Source organism: Lithobates pipiens, unplaced genomic scaffold (genome assembly GCF_037356315.1).
Source record: "Lithobates pipiens isolate NorthernLeopardFrog02 unplaced genomic scaffold, aLitPip1_a1.2 Scaffold_16, whole genome shotgun sequence".
Classification (NCBI taxonomy): Eukaryota; Metazoa; Chordata; class Amphibia; order Anura; family Ranidae; genus Lithobates; species Lithobates pipiens.
Window position 1 is genome coordinate 37,260,812 of NW_027507748.1, and position 21,232 is coordinate 37,282,043.

At 42.8% G+C, this 21,232-nt stretch overlaps 1 protein-coding gene across 1 annotated transcript in view; it reads right to left on the reverse strand.

Annotated features, from left to right (window-relative positions):
• Positions 1 to 523: 523 nt before the first annotated feature.
• GPA33 (glycoprotein A33) overlaps positions 524 to 21,232 on the reverse strand; it is a 60,044-nt gene continuing 39,335 nt past the window's right edge. Inside the window, exons 5-7 of the mRNA XM_077479743.1 lie at positions 18,879 to 18,995; positions 7,830 to 7,956; positions 524 to 3,715 (exon numbers count right to left, since the gene is read on the reverse strand). Of these exons, the coding sequence (XP_077335869.1) occupies positions 3,535 to 3,715; positions 7,830 to 7,956; positions 18,879 to 18,995 (425 nt within the window). The 3' untranslated portion in view covers positions 524 to 3,534. The remainder of the gene's footprint in view (positions 3,716 to 7,829; positions 7,957 to 18,878; positions 18,996 to 21,232) is intronic.

Sequence of the window (21,232 nt, forward strand, 5' to 3'; positions counted from 1 at the left end):
TCTTCACATCCAACATCTGTACTCAACCTCATAAATATTCTTTTGGCCAAATAAGACAAATACATTTTTACAAAACGTATTGAAAAATATCCTGAAGAGGGAGGCTTTTAAAAAAAAAAAAAAAAGGCAAAACTTAGGTGGTGGTGGTAGGGGCAGTAAATCACTCTGATAAATTACCATGGTTTTTGAATGGGCAAAAAGCTCATATGGTTGTGATGGTCAAGTGTCCACAAACTTGGCAATTTAGGGTACCTATATACATACAGGCATTCTGGAGTACACATTATATTGGGCTAGTTAGTTATTTGATGCATTATATTGCTAGTCATGAATACACCTGTTCTGATAAAATGATAGGGAGAGACCTTCAGAGCAAGTCCCATAACTTTATCATTTATGCCATGAGTGTCCAAACTTTTGACCTTCTTGGGCCACATTGGAAGGAGAGAAATGTTCTTGGGACCGATTCCAGCCCATGGGTTCAACACCCCCGATTTATGCAATAGACAGCAGAACAACAAAATATTAGAATAAAACTTTTATTCTTTTCCTCTACATAACAAAAAAATAATAATCTGTAAAAACAGGTATATTTACATATACAGCATATTGAAAATTCTATGACAAGTTTAGAAAATGAAAAAAACAAAAATGCTTACATTCATAGTTATATAGATCTGATGCAATTTACATTTTAAAATCTATAGTTTTTGGTCTCACTGTAAGTTTCAGGTTTAAAAAAACGCACCTACGCTTACAAATCTGAGCATCTCTTTGCACTTTTTCCAGTGAATCTGAAAAAATAAAAAAAAAAGTCCAAAAATTGTAAACGTTTAAATAGAAATTAAAAAATAAAAATAAAAGAACAGGTACCCATGTAAAAAGGAATCCCAGACGCAAGTAGAAAGCCACCAAAAATCACAGTGCCGCCAACCATTTAGGTTCTCCTCTCAGTTTGCGCCCTTGATGCATTGTGCTAGCTAAGCAGCACTCCTGGGTATGAGGGAACATGTGACCTTCCCTGTGTGCATGTTCAGGCCTGAGCAGCCAACTGCCAGACCAAATACTAGCTTTTGGGGGCAGTGACAGCATCCATCACAACGTATTTGGGGTGAACTCCTGCAGTGGAGAGACGAGGGAGCGGGGTGCAAGTATACCTTCCTGGGGAGCGGTCCAACAAGAGATTCACTTAAATTTGCCCTAAAGGTCTCTAAAAGTTGCAAAATATGCATTTAAATTTCAGTTAATAAAAACACTGATGCCATTTTAATAGCTTGAGAAGATATATATACAGACACAATAATCGATAAGGCCCTATTCACATGTTGGCATTCTAGAACGCATAAAAAAAAAAAAAAAAATACCACATACACACCACATTTGAGGTGCCATTATTTAAAAGGACAACAAAATGAGGTTAGGAGTTGCGCATTTTGTTGTGTGGAAAATGCGCTAAAGTGCTGGTAAACAAAGGCACCAAGGTTTGCGCCTGAAAATGGTACAGAAGCTACTTTGGGCACATTTGTCGCACGTAGGGCAACCCATTCAAGTGAATAGGCTGCTCAACACTGTAGTGCTAATGTGAATGAAGCCTAAAAAGGCGAGTGGCTCACCAAAGGCTTCACTGCAAATGCTCCAGGTGCTGGTCTGTCATTGCACTCTGGCAAATTATTCAGAAAAAAAAAAAAAAAAAAAAAAAAAAAAAAAAAACACGAAAAAAATTTGCTGCAGCTCACAGTACGTGGATCCATTTCCTTTTTGGGCTACTCACACATTGGATTATATAAAACCAAATATGTACCCTTATGAACTGAACCTTTAAAGATTTATGCTATGAATGACTCGGTATCAAGAAAACAACTGCCAAACAAGAGAGGTTTTCACATTGAGCCTCTTAAACAAAAAAAGCTTATTACATTTGAATTGGTTAGAAGATAGACGTGTACGAAACTCCCCCTACTTCAAAGTTTATCTGACTGCCACTCCTCCAAAAAAATTATATTCCATCATTCCCATGTAATGGCAGACACGCTCGAAATCCAGCCTGTGTGACAACCATGGATCCCTCCCTATATACAGTGGAAAAGTAAATATAGCTATAAATGGAACAGGAAGTGTGTTATTTGCAAGAATACCAGGTGAAAAAAAACAAATGCAGCCATCACACGTAAAGACTAGTAAGCTCCAATATATTACATTTTTTATGTTTGGGTAGGCCTTTACAGGAGAAGTACAGCCAAACTTTCTGTGGATTACAGTTAGTTTTGCACTCCTGTGACCCGTTTTCAGCAAAGAGGGGGCTGAAGTCCGTTCTCTGCTGATGTCAGATTCAGGTCCAGGCTCTGCGTCATGCCGACCATGGAGTCGGGGTCTACCCAGATTCCTGCACTGACACCCGGCTCAGCCTCACAGCGAGCCACCGAGAGGCTGAGACGAGTGCTCCCACCCCCGCCACAGCCCAGCGCTCCAATGAGCAAGGAGGGGGCAGAGCAGAGAGCAGTGAGCGAGTCTCCAGCTCTCTACTCAGGGAGCTGTGTGAACCATGTGATCAAAAGAGTTTGCTCGTTTCTCAGTGCTTGAGGTGCCTGGGGACAGTTGCAGCATCGGACCGTTGCTGCATCCACCTAGGCAAGTATAAAAAAAAAAAAACCAAACACACAGAAACCCGTACTTCTCTTTTGTTATCCAACGCGCTAAGCTACATAATACTTCGGGTTGCGCGACCTAAAAACACCTGTGATTGTGGAATGAAGAAATTCTATGTTACGATTACTTAGTGATGTGCCACATTGTGTAGCCGTTAAAAGCAAACCTTGCATGAGTTACACTTTAAAATAAAACCAATTTCTAAAAATGTTTGAATCTTGGCAATTGCAAGTTTATATATTAAGATTTTTATTTTTAAAGAAAATAAACTAAGGAGCCACAGCCCAGACCCTTGCTCTCTGTGGGGAAACTGTCTCTCTGAGGTCCAATATACCTCCTGCTAAATCAGAGCCTGAGCTCTCCAATCAGCAGGGGGTTTGAGCTTTGCTGATTGCAAAGGTTTGGCATGCCCCTGCTGAGTCAGACCTATAGCTGTGCAGAGAGACCACTGCTTCCACACAGAGATCAAGGTCCTGGTCTATAGCATGCTGGCAGGAGTTACTACTTAGGCTATAGCAACTTTGGAAAGGAAACAAAAACGTTGCACTTGTTTTTATGCACCTGCAATATTTTGATCATTTAAAACTAAAGGCTCATTGGGCTTCAACATCAACATTATTAAAATGCATAAGAAACATATTGCAACATTAAAAAAAAAAAAAAAAAAAAACACAAAACCACGGATGCAGTTGTAAGCTGGAACAATGTGTGGATTCTTACATATTGCTTAGTCTTTAGCAACTAGGCTCATTTGCAATTGAATGATAAAATGTTGGTGGTTATATATGACTCATTCATACTTTTCGTTCATTCTTCTAGCCTTGTTCTGCTTCCACCTAAAGTATAATATACTTTAAAAAAAACAGGGGCTCTAGGTGCCCATGTTACTCAGGCATTGATTACTAATTTGGGTTTATTAGATGGTGGCATAGGTGGTCTAGGCTGGTCATGGTCCTCTAAATCTTCTTCATCATCGTCCTCCTCGTGGTATTGTTGCTGCTGTGGTTTTACTTGAGCCTTCTGTGGGGGGCGATCAGACTCCTCCTCCTCCTCCCCCTCTTCTCGGTCACTAAATAAGAAACCAATAAACTGGTGTTATCAAACAATCTTATGTCAAGGGAGGGAATGTGAGGTGTTCAATGTAGTGTAAGCTGCCATCTTAATTTTTAAAACAAACCCTATGCTTAGAAGGGTCAGTCCATCCAAAATCATTTTTTTTGTGGGTGGGCCACACTTCTAGCTTCTGGTACTCATGATTGTTAAATCTGAACACGACTTTACAGCTTTGATAAATTTCCACCAGTTATGGAGGTATAATACTCAACAGAAGTAGGGGTGAAGCTTGGTTTCATAGCTGCAAATGTACTACTAATGGGTTGGAGCTTGAAACAAATGGTGCAGCGCTACAACCTCTACTGCGATTTATAAGGGTCTCTGAAACCCGGGGTCTGGCTAGAAGGTCTCTGGAGGTCTCAGAAACTTTGCCAATACACAATCTTGAGGAAACGCCAGTACATTGGTATTAAATCAGCAAAGAGGTTGTTCTTTATTGTACACAATGGAACACAGCCATAAAAATGCCAACGTGCTTTGACCATTCCGGCGTTAATCATGAGCCATGATTAAGGCCTGGACAGTCAAAATCTTGTGGAGTGTGGAGCTTGGAACTATGAGCAATGATCCTGACACTGGTTTTTTTTTTTTTTGTTTTTCCTGAAAGATTCCAAAGTAGTCACCAGACAATTCAAGCCAGTGGCATCCACCAAAGCAAAACCCACCAATGTTTAAGGTTAAGTGAGCCTAGAACAGCAACTTCCTTCTAGTGTAAAAACAGACCCGTCACTTATTCCTAGAGACTTTAGTTATTTAAAAATGGTACAGATGTAAGTGGTTTGCGTGGGCTTATAAAGGTGCTTATAGATAGAAAATGGTGGTCTGACTTAATTCTTCTGAATAAAATAAGGAATTCCATAAACATGATCTCCTGTATCTGCTTCACAAAATGAATGCTCATATCAACTTATCTGTGATTGGGAGGATGTGTAAACAAGTCCAAAGATTGCCCAAAAGGTGCAAGACGAGGATCATTCTTGGTAACCATCAGCAGTCCCACTTGGCCAGATTTTTGCAGGTCAAAAATGATCTCCAGGACAAAGTTCCCACCAGAACCTCCAACTGAGTGGTTCCCCATCTTTGCCTACTACCCTACATACATAAATGGCATAAAGCATAGAGGGAAAACCTTGAGATTGCAGATCTTTGTGGCAATTTGTGGAAGACCTATCAAGACTTGCTTTTAATGTTAAAGTGAACATCTTGGCTTGAAATGCCGCCCCTTGCTCTTGCTAGGCTTTCCAAAACTGGTCAGTTTCAGACACTTTGAGTCAAAAGGTTTCCCCTCTATGCATCACACCATCTATGCAAGTGGAATTGTGGGGAATGCTGTGCAATAAGCCATCTAGAGAGGGGTTTTCCAGGGATCTGGTGGAGAGTAGTGGGTATGGCCAATTTTTTTGTCCCGCGATCAATTGGACTTGAAAGTATCTGGATAAGCATGACTGCTTCTGGTGATAGAAGAGGAGCAATGATAGCCTTTTTAACCTTTGAGTCACCTTAGGACTTACAGTGCCTTGCAAAATTAGTTGCGCCCCCCCCCCCCCCCCGGCTTTTTACCCATTTTGTTACATTACAGCCTTTAGTTCAATGTAATTTTTTTCTGAATTATATATGATGGATCGGAACACAATAGTCTAAGGTGGTGAAATAAAATTAGAAAAATTGTTTTATGTCTATAATTTTCAGAAATAAAATAAACAATTGTCATGTGCATATATATTCACCCCCTTTGTTATGAAGCCCATAAAAAGCTCTGGTGCAACCATATACCTTCAAAAGTCACATAATACATGAAATGATGTTGTTACATGATCTGTCATCACACACACACACACACACACACACCTTTTTGAAAGGCCCCAGAGGCTGCAACACCTAAGCAAGGAGTCACCACTAACCAAACACTGCCATGAAGACCAAGGAGCTCTCCAAACAAGTAAGGGACAATGTTGTTGAGAAGTACAAGTCAGGGTTAGGTTATAAAAAAAAATATCCAAATCTTTGATGATCCCTAGGAGCACCATCAAATCTATCATAACCAAATGGAAAGAACATGGCACAACAGCAAACCTGCCAAGAGACGGCCGCACACCAAATCTCACGGACGGGGCAAGGAGGGCATTAATCAGAGAGGCAGCACAGAGACCTAAGGTAACCCTGGAGGAGCTGCAGAGTTCCACAGCAGAGACTGGAGTATCTGTACATAGGACGACAATAATCCGTACGCTCCATAGAGTTGGGCTTTATGGCAGAGTGGCCAGAAGAAAAACATTACTTTCAGCAAAAATCAAAACTGCACATTTTGAGTTTGCGAAAAGGCATGTGGGAGACTCCCAAAATGTATGGAGTTGGAAGGTGCTCTGGTCTGATGAGACAAACAATGTTTTCTTGAATACCAAAAAGTTGTTTCTGGAGCAAACCCAACATATCACATCACCCAAAGAACAGCACACTGTGAAACGTGGTGGTGGCAGCATAATTCTGTGGGGATGTTTTTCAGCAGTCGGGACTGGGAAACTGGTCAGAGTTGAGGGAAAGATGGATGGTGCTAAATACAGGGATATTCTTGAGCAAAACCTGTACCACTCTGTGTGTGATTTGAGGCTAGGACGGAGGTTCTACATTAGGCAGGACAATGACCCCAAACACACTACTAAAGCAACACTTGAGTGTTTTAAGGGGAAATATGTAAATGTGTTGGAATGGCCTAGTCAAAGCCCAGACCTTAATCCAATAGAACATCTGGGGTCAGACTTAAAGATTGCTGTTCACAAGTGCAAACCATCCAACTTGAAGGAGCTGGAGCAGTTTGGCAAGGAGGAATGGGCAAAAATCTCAGTTCCAAAGCGACTTGGAGCTGTGATAGCCACAAAAGCTGGCTCTACAAAAGTATTGACTTTGGGGGGGGGGGGGGGGGGTTTGAATAGTTATGCACATTGTCTTTTTCTGTTATTTTGTCCTATTTGTTGTTTGCTTCACAACAAAAACACACACATCGTCAAAGTTGTGGGCATGTTTTGTAAATTAAATGATGCAAATCCTCAAACAATCCATGTTAATTCCAGGTTGTGAAACAACAAAACACGAAAAATACCAAGGGGGGTGAATACTTTTGCAAAGCACTGTATGTGAACCCTCACCCTCACCACCCCCATCAATTCATTCTCTGCAGCCATTACCTTTTGTACCACCATCCCCTCCCTTTAGAATGTAAGCTATACGAGCAGGGCCCTCCTGTACCTTTTGTATTGAACTGTAATTGTGTCGTCCCCCCTATACATTGTAAAGCGCTGCGTAAACTGTTGGAGCTATATAAATTGTGAATAATAATATTAATAATAATACCCATTCAGTTTAAAATAGAATGGCAACACTTTATGTATAGGGTTTTTTTTTTTATTTTTTTTTTTTTTTTATTATTATAAATACTTTTGGTTTTTCTATAGGAAATCACATCATCTCTGTTCTCAGCTGCATAAGGGGCTTAGAGAGGGGTGGAGACTGTAGGTGGAAGTGTGTCATCAGGAGGCAGAGAAACAGTAATACAATGATCTTCCCACCTGACCATTGGAGGACAGAGCCAGAAAACTGACCACGCTGGATAAGCTGTGCTCTCATGCTTAGCATGGTCAGTCTGAAATAGAACAGCAGGACTGGCAGGATCACCGGATATTTCACACAATGGAAGCAATGCAAAGAACAGGATACTTCACAATTACATGGTACAACAGGCACATATCAGAAACATAAAAATGTTGGGGCAACAAACACTTTGTTTATACATCCCCCAACTGCAGATATAAGAACTGGGCCATTGGGGCAGTTACTTGCCCATTTTGTAGGGGCCAAAACTGCCCGAAAAGTACAGATAAATGTTTATTTTTTTTATGTGGTTTGTGTTCATTTGAGAAAGGAAAGACTGTAAACAATATGGTACAGCAAGGCTGCAAACGGAAGGGCGCAGCATAATCCCTGTACAGTTTAAATAAAACAGGGCCTGAGCTGGGCACATTTCAGGACAGTGGTTTACCCCTAAGACACACATCTGGGCCATCATATTAACTTACGCCATCTCATAATCTTCCTTCTCTTCTTTATCACGACAGCAACAGCAGTAAGCGATGATACCAATAACTATGATCCCAGCCAGACTTCCTCCGATCACACCAGCGTAGAGGGCGATATTCATGGACGCTGTTAGTGCACAAAACATTAAAGAAAAATTTTATTTAATTAAAACTGACTGACCTTTTCCTATTTCCAACATTTTTAATATAAACAATATTAAAATTAAACCAGTAAAAAAAAAGTTCAGTGAAAATTACACGTCAGAACGATCAGCAAATGTAGGCTTTTGAAGTTTTATTAAAATCTTGACTGCTGTAAAAGTCAAAAACCATTGTCCCTGCTCTCTCGAGCCTCCCCATTATCCAGTGTGCCTATTCTTGACAATAATGGGCCAATAGGAATATTAGTGATCTCAAATGGAAAAATTGTGATTTTCAGAAGTATTTTTTAGATAATTTTGGCAACTCCAACCTTTTTGAGTACGCTTTAAGTTGCACGTTATATGCGAGAGGGATCAGAAAGATACCAAAGTGAACAGTCGTCAAGAAGAACAAAACCGACCCATTCAAGAAAGAAAAATTCAAGAGCAAAAACAGACTAATTTACTCCAGCATTATTTAAACCAAAGAGGGAAAAAAAACAAAAAAAAAAAAACACCTAGTTTTAGGATGTCGGACCAACCAAGCTCTTTAGAGAGCCCATCAAGACCAATTCACCACCCTGAGGGTTTTTACATTGTTGCTTGTGTTCCTGAATGGAATGGTTCATATGTCATCATTGGTGCTTCAAATGCAATCTACAGTAAGCTGCATGCAGTAGGTCAGGAGGCTTTCCATATATTGCAAGAGAATCTCACCTGGAAATTCAAAGTAGGAGCATACCAAGGCAGAAACAAAAGGAAAAAAAAAACCCACAACAAACACCTTCACTGGAGGGTAGAATATATCTATAGAATACAACATAACCATTCCATTATCTTAATGGAAAAAAAAAAATAAAATAAAAAAAAAAGAAGGACTAGCTTACCGTAGTTTATTTTTTTATTTTTTTTATATATGCAGCCTTAAACAGAATCATGTTAGAACCCATGGGCCCAATAAACTTGTTCACACCTGAGCAATTTAAAGGGCCTTTCTAAGAAGCACTTCAACACTCTACAAAAGAAGGATTCCCATTGTATCCAATGGTGTCTGCTCACAACCCAAGAAATGGGGTGCCTGAAGCTTGAGAAAATACATGAGCTTTTTTTGGGCAGAGTCACAAGTTTCTTTCCTATAGACTTCAATGGGGACACCTGGAAATAAAATAAAAAATAAAAATAAAAAAGAAAAGGTGGGAGAACGATTCCTCGCCTCACTGTTTCTCTCTCCAACCCCCCCCCCCCCCCCCCCATTTTCCACAGGCTATAAACTAAAATGTTCAAGCCTTAAAACACATAAGCATAAAAACACTCCAAAGAGGCTTCCAGAAGCTCAAATTGAACCTAGCCTAGTGCAGATTGCATCATTTTGCATATTCATCAAGACTGTGGAATACATATTTCCGACATTTGACAAAAATGTTGCAATTTCTGCAACATATATTTGAAAACATTCCATATTTTTTGGCTGCACAGAATAACATATGGTGCCAAGCAGAAGTTGTCGCAGAACTCCTTATAAACTGTCACGTTGACATAATAGATGTTACAATTTGTGACATTTTTGAGACAATTTCACACAAAATGTCTGTTACCTTATCTCACTTTGCACCTCCAATAGTTTACCAAGCCCAATATATTTCTTGTTCTAAAAGCCTGAGGGGTTGGCCAGACCCCTTATAGGAAGGAAAACCCTTCCAGTGCCCAAAACATCGGAGTCTGGCTCTTGCAGGAACTGCCTTTCCACCCTTCTGTGGCCAGGACTTACAGACCATAGACTTTCTCCTTGTATGTGTAATCGTGATGCACCTTTCTGTGCCAACCATGATGCAATGAGGTCAAGGGACAAAACTTAATAGGAAGCAAGTTGGTCCAACCCCAAATAAAAGGCCGTCCCCATTGGTTGGTTATCCTATTTCACTATGAAGAACAGAGGTCAGCATAATATTTGGTCTGCTTATGGGCCAAGTCTGAGGACCTTTCACTTGGACGTTCTGGTTAAACTACTTAGGGTTTACGAGGAGACTTTTAAAGTCTAAAAGTAGGAGAATTCTCATTTGTTAGATCGCTGTGGCGGTACACCGGGCTATCCTCTCCCACGCAATCATAAAAACACTGGTCGTATAAATGCTGATTAGGGCGGTAAATTGCAGTACTGAACAAGTCTAAAGGCCTAACATTACAGTATGTTGACACAAAAGTTTATCGAGTTGCCATTCTTCTCTCCGAATGGTGAAGGGGATTTGGCATTTTTCTCCAGTAGCCGCAGAAAAAATATTGACACGAAAATTTATTGACTGGTTTTGTTCTGGTTGGTGAAGGAGGTGACACGTTTACAGCCATAGAACACCGCCTACTCCCAAGCAATCATAAAAAGTTAGCAGTATAAAAAGGGCAGTAAGTGGCAGCGCTGAACACGTGATTATAAAAGGCCTTTCTATTACAGTACATGGACAAGTCGGACTTATTTTTCTTCTCTTCTTGCAGTGGAGGTCAGCATTTTTTTCAGTAGCAGGTTACAGAACATCCTTTTCAACCATGGTGTATATATCGGCGCCACTTGCACTGGTGGTCAGCACAGTCACTGGTACACAGCACTGGGGCAGGTGCTGTCGTTCGCCCAGGGCAAGGATGAGGAACTTCCTCTGCTCCATGCCGTAAAATTGGTGTAGCACACCGTTCCCATTCTCTGCCCCTTTCTTCAGCTGTCAATGGTTGCCATGGGGTGGTGTTCACAACACATTTGGCCAACTGTTTGCTTTCTAGCAACTAAAATATAGTTGCACGTGCACATTGTCTTTTTCATGCTGTGGGTGGTTGAGAGCGATTATGTTGAAGCATAGTGCGACATCAATAGCTGTCAGAGCAGACATTAATCTGGGTCCTGCTGCTTCGTAGCCACTAATCTTCTGATGAGTGCAACGAAGGGGCACAAGAACGGCTGCCCGCCCCTTGTCCTGGCCCTGCTGGTACATTTCTTATCAGACGACAATGCCATATCTCCAATCTATCCCTGTAGTGTAGGAATTTCAAATGAAATTACGGGCTCCCCTGGATTGGAACAATGCTCTATTCATCTTTAAACCAAGCCAAGTAAAATCCTATTATACTTTTGAGTTGTCAAATGATTGCACTACATCTACATATCTGAAAAGGTTAAACATGGGAACCGAAAAGTATTAAAAAAGTTTAACCATCACATAAGGCGCTGTGAGCAGGAGGTTCAATTACTTCAGTGCTGGCGTGGAGTGTAAGGATTAACCCTTGGCTGCTCCTGTTGGTCTCAGCCAATGAGGAAGAGACAACCCAGGAGAACTACTGCTCTCATGTACATTAATGGATCAAGTTGGGGCTCACTTTAGGTTGAAGCTTGAGCCTTTACAACCACTTTAAGGAAAAATCTCATGCCTACTCATAAAATTGTTGGTGGCTGCAATGGTTGCAAATTTAAAAGTTATTACAAAATTAAGTACTGTAAATAATATACATTGCTGACCCTCAGCAATTCCTTTGGTCACCATTTTTTTTTTATATACCGTATATACTCGAGTATAAGCCGAGATTTTCAGCCTCTTTTTTGAGGCTGAAAGTGCCCCCCTCGGCTTATACTCGAGTCATCGCCGTCTACCTGCCCGATCAGCGTGTCGAGCAGACAGACAGCGGCCATTCTAGTATTCAAAAGCCGCGCCTCCCTGTCTGATAGGCGGAACACTCAATTTCCCAGCAGTCAGTGTTCCGCCCATCACGGACATCCTCTCATCCTCGTCCGTAGTATGAGAATGAGCGGATGTCCGTGATAGGCGGAACACTGACTGCTGGGAAATTGAGTGTTCCGCCTATCACAGACAGGGAGGCGCGGCTTTTGAACAGAGGAATGGCCGCCGAGGACGAGGAGAGCAGAGCATGGCACGGCACACAGAGGCTGCAGATCGGCACAGGTAGGCAGGGATGGACGGGACACAGCGACGGACGGGACACAGCGACGGACGGGACACAGCGACGGACGGGACACAGGGATGTCTCACCCTCGGCTTATACACGAGTCAATAAGTTTCCCAGTTTTTTTGTGGTAAATTGGGGGGCTCGGCTTATATTCGGGTCGGCCTATACTCGAGTATATACGGTACTTAAATTTAGGATTTAGAACATGTTCTTGGTAAACCATTAGGACAGGGTTTCTCAACCAGGGTTCCGTGGAACCCTTGGGTTCCTCTAGAGGTTGCTAGGGGTTCCCTGAGCAATGTTCAATTTCTGCCTCTCAGGAAAGTTCAAGGACACCATTGATCTTTTTAGTTACTGTATCTATAAAAGGGGGAAATTCTTCCCAAAAAGCACAAGTGTAAGAAGCATTCTTCTCATTGCCCATCACACTAATGTATGATGAGTTGTAGAATTTTCATTTTTAGCAGGGGTTCCCCAAGACAGCAATGTGGGAGCGGCTGTTTCTCAGCGCAACACCCGTCTTGAAATCAACCATAAGCATCTTGGAGGAGGAGACAAACTCCTTTGCCACTTCTTAGCGTCTGAACGGTTTGTGCAAGCTCCATTTGCCATGATGGCCAAGGGCCTCAGCGGTTCCATTTGCCATGATGGCCAAGGGCCTCAACGATTCCATTTGCTATAAATGGTCAAGTACCTGAACTTTCTATACAAACAAGCCAAAGTTCCATCTACCATGATGGTCAAGTACCTGCCCATCTGCGACTTGTGAATTGAAATAGTCTGGGAGGATAAAATGGACATAAGGTCTACAGCTGCAATTAGATCACCATACATGGAAGACTTTCGCCAGCTTCTATGCTTCTGAACTCTTTAAAAAAAAAAAAAAAAAAAAGGAAAGTTTGGTGCTCATTTCTGCTCCTGCATTTTCGGATTCTTAAAAAAGGGAAAGTTGGGTGTTCTTTTGTTAGTCAACATTTTTTAAAGCGGTAGTAAAGTTTTTTTTTTTTTTTTTTTACTTTGACCTAAAGGAAAGCCTATAAGGCTTACCTGTAGGTAAAAATAATATCTCCTAAAAAAAAAAACAGTACTGTTTAGGAGATATTCCCCTTGCATGCAGCCGCTGACTTCAGCGGCACGCACCCTCTGAATTTCCCAGACGCCGGACCTTGCCTCCCATGCACATGAGTGACAACATTGCAGCTCCGGAGCCGCGATACCCGGAAGACACGCCAAGGGAAAATGTCGGCTCCCTCGGAATGGACTGAGATCACCTGCCGATGACTCGTTCTAAGGCAAGCATTTCATAATGAGCTAGTATGCAGCGTTTTGTAGGTTCACGGAAGGGCCTAGCCAGTCTCCAGACCTAAGCCTCCATATCTCCATTACAGATGAGAAGAGGGATGTTCTATTGTGAAGCAGGGGAGAACCTGGGAGAGCGGACAACATGGGATTTAACAAGTGTAGTCACTGTGTTAGCTCAGAAAAAGTGGAACTAATCCCTCTCAAATCGACATTAAAAGTATAACCAAGGCTCCGGTCACACTAGCGTGACTTTTAGAGTCACGCGATTTCCAGTACGACTTTGGATCGCAACTTTACACTCCCTGTACCCAAGTCGCATCAAAAAATAAAAACCACAAAAAAAAAATAAAAAAAAAAAAAGTGCAGGCACCTTTTCAAAATTGCACTGATCTGAACAAGTGCCATTGCAAACAATGGGCTGCGACTTATGTCAAGTCGCATGACAAGTTGCACCAGTGTGACTTTGTATTGGAACACCTGTCATATTGCCGTCTGTGCCCCCCCCCCCCCCCCCCCCCCCATTTTCACCCTCTCCATTTGACCCGTTTATTTTATTTTTTAAATTAATTTCTCTTTATTTATTATTTCAATTTATCATAACAATATCCAAATATATTTTAAACAGCCGTACACATCATAAAAACCGAAAAGAAAAGAAAACATAATACAATAGGATCTGCTGTCCAGTTTCTTATCTCCCTGGCCCTCCCTTCCCTCCCCCTCCCCCCAGTCACCACCTCTACCAGTTAAACGCCACACAATCTCCATAACTGTCACCATTTCGGGACTCAACTGTTAATAGGTATTGACCTCGATCTACTCCTATCCTTGTACAGTAGTACTAATCCATTGGGTGCTCCATTCCCTTCCACCAAGGGGCCCATATTTTCTCAAACCCTTTGAGGTTTCCCCTATGTATATATACTGTCCTTTCCTTCCACACCAGCTCATTAATAACTTGGGTCCATTCACTCGAGAGAGGTGCTCCCATCGCCTGCCACCTTTGCGCTATCAGTTTCCGCGCTTGAAACAAACACCGTGTAACTACAGTTATATTCCACCCTTCCCCCAAGGTTCTCCTATAACCCAGTATACATGTACCTGGATCTAGGTCCAGCCTTGTCCCAAAAATTCTGTTTATAGTTTCAACTATTTCCTCCCAGTACCGGAATAGCTTTGGACACCTCCACACCATGTGTATGAGGTCTCCAAAGCCACCACATCTAGGACAATTAGCATCTGTCCTCTTACCAAACTTAAACAGCTTCTTGGGGGTGAAATAGGCTCGGTGTATCAACATTAAATGCAATATTTTTTGTGATGGGGAAACCGAGGTTAGTGGTCCGAGCTCCAATACTCTCTTCTACTGTTCATCAGACATTACACCTATGTCTTCCTCCCATTTCTCCTTTTGTTTAACCAGGTCGGTTTCCCAATTAGGACTTTTACATAATGATTCATACATGGTAGAGATAAACCCCCTGGACTTATCCATCGAGTGTATCTTCTGTGCTAGAGATGTCCTATCCAATAAAGGTGTCTGGGAGCCAAATTGTGCTCTCAGGGCATGCCGGAGTTGTAAATATCGAAAAAATGTCTGTTGGGGTATACTGTATTCCTTTTTTAAGTCCATGAATGACTTCAGAATTCCGCCCTCATATAGTTGACCCAGTCTTGTTATCCTTTTCTTCTCCCATATGTTAATTTTTCCTACTGACAATACCTCCTGCAAGTTCTTATTGTCCCATAGGGGCGTGTATTCTGACCATTCCCTGCACCCTGTCAGTTTTTTTACCGTTATCCATATTTTCCACATCATTACTATTGTAGGGACCTTATACTTAAAGGAATTCGCCTCTAGCGCATCAGTCAGGATTTCATGTGAGGCTTCTATCAACCTCCCCCCCCCCCCTATTTAAATTACCCACCTCTTTCTGATCACTATCCACCATGTGTTACAGCTGTGCTGCTAGGTAGTAATTCCTAGGGCTGGGTATCGCCACTCCCCCTCTATCTGTTGGTAACTGCAGTGCCTGGAGCCGAATTCTTGCCCTTCCCTTTTTCCAAATTAACTCCCGAAAGAGAGTTTCAATTTTTCTAAACCACTTCTTACATATCCAAACTGGTGCGTTATGCAGGACGTATAACAATTGTGGCAGCCATATCATCTTGATCAGACTGCATCGGCCTGCCGCTGACAGGGGAAGCCGACTCCAGGCGTCACAGTTCTTCTTAACCACTTCCCACCCGGCCAATGTATATATACGGCCGGGTGGGAGCCGCCTGCTCCTGATAGGACGTTCAGGAACGTCATTCAGGAGCAGCGGGATCGCGCCCGCGCAGCGGCGCGATCCCGATGTGCTCGTGTCACCCGGACACGGCACATCTCAGATCGGCAGGAGGGCTCTGTGATTGGCCCTCCTGATCACATGACGGCCGTGTCCAATCACGGCCGTCATGTGATGTAAACAAACAGCCGGTTGCTAGGCAATCGGCTCTCCTCACACGGAAGTCACCGCTGAGAAGAGGAGAGCAGAACGCTGCAGCCGGCTGATGATCAGTGAGTATGGGCTGCTTTTCACAGCTTTTTACTCACTGATCATCAGTGTAGTGTAAACACACAACACACCACACAGTGAAAACACAGTCCCCACATATGTCCCCAAAACACACATGTCCCCAAAACATACATGTCCCCAAATAATAAAAACACATGTCCCTAATAATAAAAACATGTCCCCCACATATGTCCCACTAAAATCACATGTCCCAATGATTATCTGCACACATATGTACGTGATCACCTGTACACATATGTACATGATCATTTGCGTACATATGTCCGTGATCACACAAACCAATTATTATACACTTAACGGAATTTTTTTTACCAAAAACATGTAGCAGAATACATTTTGGCTTAAATTTATGACAAAATTTGATTTTATTGGATTTCTTTTCAAATAGAAAAAAGAAAATATAGTTTTTTTCCCCAAATTTCCGCTTTTTTTGCGCTTATATCGCAAAAAAAAAAAAAAACGGAGTCGTGAATAAATAACACCAAAATAAAGCTCTATTTGTGCGAACAAAATGATAACAATTTCATTTGGGTACAGTGTAGCATGACCGCGCAATTGTCACTGAAAGCGCTAGAGCGCTGAAAGCTGAAAATTGGGCTGGGAAGGAAGGGGGTGAAAGTGCCCTGTATTGAAGTGGTTAAATTTGCTCAACAACGGACCCAAGTTCCTATCCACATACTGGCTGACATCTGTTAAATATATGCCTAGATATTTCAATATCTCCATTTATCTCCGTTTATCATTGAAAGTGAAAGCAAGGCCAACTTTAGGCCCTGTGATGAGTGGGTGTCAAAAAAAAAAAAAAAAAAAAAAAAAAGCATGGTTGAGCCAATTTTGCCACCCACCAACTGCCCCCCCCCCCCCCCCTAAGCTGCAATGGGCAGTAGATAGGAAGGTTTACATGCAGCGACGCTCCGCTGCAAAGTTCAACCAACATGCAGTGATCAATGGGCGGCAAAAAGCCTTCCAAATGCTACACAGCCAAGCAAATTTGGGGGGGGGGGGGGGGGGGGAAAGCAAACAACCTCTGCAATTGTGGCACATTTGTCGGCAATAGCGAGGTTAAAACAGGTGGCGAGGAGGCGCCATCTCACTTCCTTGCCACCTGTCAGCCTCTGAAGCGCGATCTGAATGTAGATCGGGACTTCAGAGGAAAGGGTAACATTTAGACGCACATCTAAAATCTACCTCAACTACTTCCCACCCGGCCAATGTATATACGGCCGGGTGGGAGCTCTCTCCTTCTGACTGAACGTTCCTGAATGTCCATCAGAAGGAGGGGGATCACGCGCATGCCCGCACGATCCCGATGCGCTAGTTTCACCCAGACACGGCGCATCACGGATCAGCAGGAGGGCTCTGTGATTGGCCCTCCTGATCACATGATGGCCGTTTCCAATCACAGCCCTCATGTGATGTAAACAAACAGCTGGTTGCTAGGCAATCAGCTCTCCTCACACGGAAGTCGTCGCCGAGGAGAGAAGAGCGAATCGCTGCAACCGGCTGGTGATCAGTGAGTATGAGCCGTTTTTTTTTTTTACAGCCTTTTACTCACGATCACCAACCTAGTGTAAACACATGTCCGCAAATAATAAAAACACATGTCCCCCACATATGTCCCACTAAAATCACATGTCCCAATGATTATCTGCACACATGTCCGTGATCACCTGCGCACATCTGTACATGATCATTTGCGTACATATGTCTGATCACACAAACCAATTACACACTTAACGGAATTTTTTTTTTACCAAAAACATGTAGCAGAATACATTTTGGCTTAAATTTATAACACAATTAGATTTTATTTAAAATGGAAAGAAGAAAAGAGGTTTTTTTCCAAATTTCCGCTATTTTTTCGCTTATATAATCACAAAAAATAAAATAAAAAAATAAATAAAAATGGAGTCATGAATAAATACCACCAAAATAAATCTCCATTTGTGCAAACAAAATGATAAAAAGTTTCAATTGGGTACAGCGTAGCATGACTGCGCAATTGTCATTGAAAGTGCGAGAGCGATGAAAGCTGAAAATTGGCCTGGGAAGGAAAGGGGCGAAAGTGCCCTGTATTGTAGTGGTCAAGAAAATTACTAATTTTAGGTTGACACCAGACAAGCAAGAGAGGGGAAATCTTCCAAATGGGAACACTAGTTCTGGTGACACCCTGGCATTCCCTCCCTTTGAGGGTCATTTCTTCTCTCGTTTCCGGTTTTGGCTATGGGACAGAAAGTGAAGGGATGTCTCCCCAATGGGACACAGATGGCAAAGTGATGCCGTTAGTTTAACACAAGCATTAGTAAATGGATAGGAAGGTACATTTACAGGTTTACAAAAAAAAAAAAAAAAAAAAAAAAAAAAAAAGAGAGAGAGAGAAGAAGGAGAAGGAGAAGGAGAAGGAGAAGAAGGAGAAGGAGAAGGAGAAGGAGAAGAAGGAGAAGGAGAAGGAGAAGGAGAAGGAGAAGGAGAAGGAGAAGGAGAAGGAGAAGGAGAAGGAGAAGAAGGAGAAGGAGAAGGAGAAGGAGAAGGAGAAGGAGAAGGAGGAGAAGATCAATAATAAATATAAAATAAATAAATCTCTTTAGTTGCTTCCTGGTTTCTAGCCTAGGCCAAAATGATGTCATACATCCCAGGAGTCTCCATGGCCATTTTTCTTCATCTGGAAGAGGGGCTCTCGGCTAAGCACACCCCCCCTGCCTGCCTGAGCTAAGGGCAGATGGATTCCAGGAAGTGCTACATGAATCATCTGCCCTTCCTCAAGATGGCCACAGGCAGCAATGCTGGGGGTGGGGTTCAAAGTGATTTTGCAGCAAAATAAAGCATGGAAACATGGATGGAGTTTGCTTGAATTTTAAAAATGAATCAAAGTGTTTTCAGTTTGCGGTGCTCAGATACAGCTTTAAGACAGGTATGTTTCTGCACTTGCATCATTTTAGAATGAGTCAAAGACAGGAAAAAGACTTATTGGAGAGATGTACTGCATAGGATTTATTTTATATAATTTTTTTAGCTCTTAACATTTTAAAAAACAGGTATTAAGAGCTTGTATAGTTAGGCACAGAAGGGTTAGTTGGGTCCCTTACGTGGCATTACTGCTAGCGTCATGTTGCAGGACTCCTGTCCAATTCGATTTTTTGACGTGCAAATAAAGAATCCCGAGGTCTCCATAGAGATGTTCTTAAGGCTCAAAACACCTCCTTCTGTAGAGACAAAAACACATTTATATAAATCAGGACGAATCCAAACCATGCAGTATAAAAGTGTGTCAATGTGTACTTTCATGCTACATCTACCTTTTTAGCATGTAAAAAGGACATGCATGCAGGGGCGGACTGACAACTCATGGGGCCCCGGGCAATAGGAGATTATGGGGCCCCCAGGCAGTCAGAGATTATGAGGCCACACAGTATACAATCACAGTGTATACATAGACAAGTTTCTATTGGCTGAGAAGGTACCGGAGAGGTGGGGCAGCTATAATCTCAGGATTTTTAGACCAAAAGGATGCCAGTAATGGACATTTCAGAGATAAAAAGGAGGAGAAGAACACACAGATTTTTACATACGGTTCCTGGTTTTACTGAGGCTGGCAACCCTGATGGGCCCCCTAGTTGCCTAGGGCCCCCAGCAGTGCCCTAGTGGCTGAATGGTCAGTCCGCCCCTGCATGCATGCTTAGTAAAATGTTTATCTGCAACAGGTCCAAGTATAATTCACTCCTACAGGACAATATTTTTGGCATCAAGGGGGTCATATCAACAGAGAGAAGACTCCCACAAACATCTGCCTGTTTTATCCATAGGTCTCGTGAGTGACACATGTTTGCAGCGCAGTGTATGTGTGTATCGGAGGTACGGAGGTTTTTTTTTCTCCTTTTTACCCCAGGATATTCCAACATTCTGGATTCTTTTGAGAACATATGGATTGAGTCTCTGGATGGTTTATGCATTATCTCCCCCACTCTTTAAGATCTTCCTGACCCCTGGACTGAAAAGCTGAGGGTCCAGCAAATCTGGTGAGTGGGGTTACCAGAGGGGATCACTACCTCAAGGAATAGAGAGTCCCCCCCCCCCCCCCCCCCATCATCACCGAAAGCAATATTTAAAGCACTTAGCATTTTTATTTATTTAACCACTTGGGTACCGCGCTATTGCAAAATGACGGCAACAGCGCGGACCCACATTTCCGGGACTACGTCTATTGACGTCGTCCCGGATACGAGCGGCCTGCGCGCCCCCTGAGGGGCGCGCGCGGCGCGCTCTGTGATCGGCGAGTCCGTGAGACTCGCCTGATCACCGATCCGTGTAAGGGGTCGATCCCGACCCCTTATCACGTGATCAGCTGTCAGCCAATGACAGCTGATCATGTGATAAAACGGAGCCGGTAATCGGCTAGTATTCCTCCTCGCGCTGACAGCGCGAGGAGAAAAATAAAAAGCCGATCGCCGGCGGCCGTGTTCGGGACATCAGTCCCGATCACGGCCAGCAATTTAAGCGGACACCTGCCCCCTGCCAGTGCCCACCTGCCACCCGCAGTGCCATCCTGAAATAAAGTAAGTGCCCCCCTGTCAGTGCCACCCAGCAGTGCCCATAGTGCCCACAGTGCCACCCAGCAGTGCCCACAGTGCCACCCAGCAGTGCCACCCAAAATCTGCCTCAAAGGTGCTGCACCCCAGTGCCGCCCATCAGTGCCCAGCAGTGCCGCCCATCAGTGCCCAGCAGTGCCACCTATCAGAGCCACCTATCAGTGCCCATCAGTCCCATCTATCTGTGGTACCTATCAGTGCCCATCCGTGCCACCCATCCGTGCCATCTTATCTGTGCCCATCTTTGCCCATCAGTGCCCACCAGTGCAGCCCATCAGTGCCCACCAATGCAGCCCATCAGTGCCCACCAATGCAGCCCATCAGTGCCCACCAATGCAGCCCATCAGTGCCCACCAATGCAGCCTATCAGTGCCGCCTAATCAGCGCACTTCAATGAAGGAGAAAAATGACCCGTTTGCAAAATTTTATAACAAACTATTAAAACATGATTTTTTTTTTTTTTTTTTTTTGCATCTTTTTTTGTTTGTTTAGCAAAAAATAAAACTCCGAGCTGTAACTAAATACCACCAAAAGAAAGCTCTATTTGTGGGAAAAAAATGATAAAAATTTCATTTGGGTACAGTGTTGTATGACCGCGCAATTGTCATTCAAAGTGCATCAGCGCTGAAAGCTGAAAATTGGTCTGGGACTGAGGGGGGTTTAAGTGCCCAGTAAGCAAGTGGTTAACCCTTTCATGACTAAGCCTATTTTTGGAATTTGGTGTTTACAAGTTAAAATCCATATTTTTTGCTAGAAAATTACTTGGAACCCCAAAACATTATATATATTTTTTTAGCAGAGGCTCTAGAGAATAAAACGGCGATTGTTGCAATATTTTGTGTCACACGGTATTT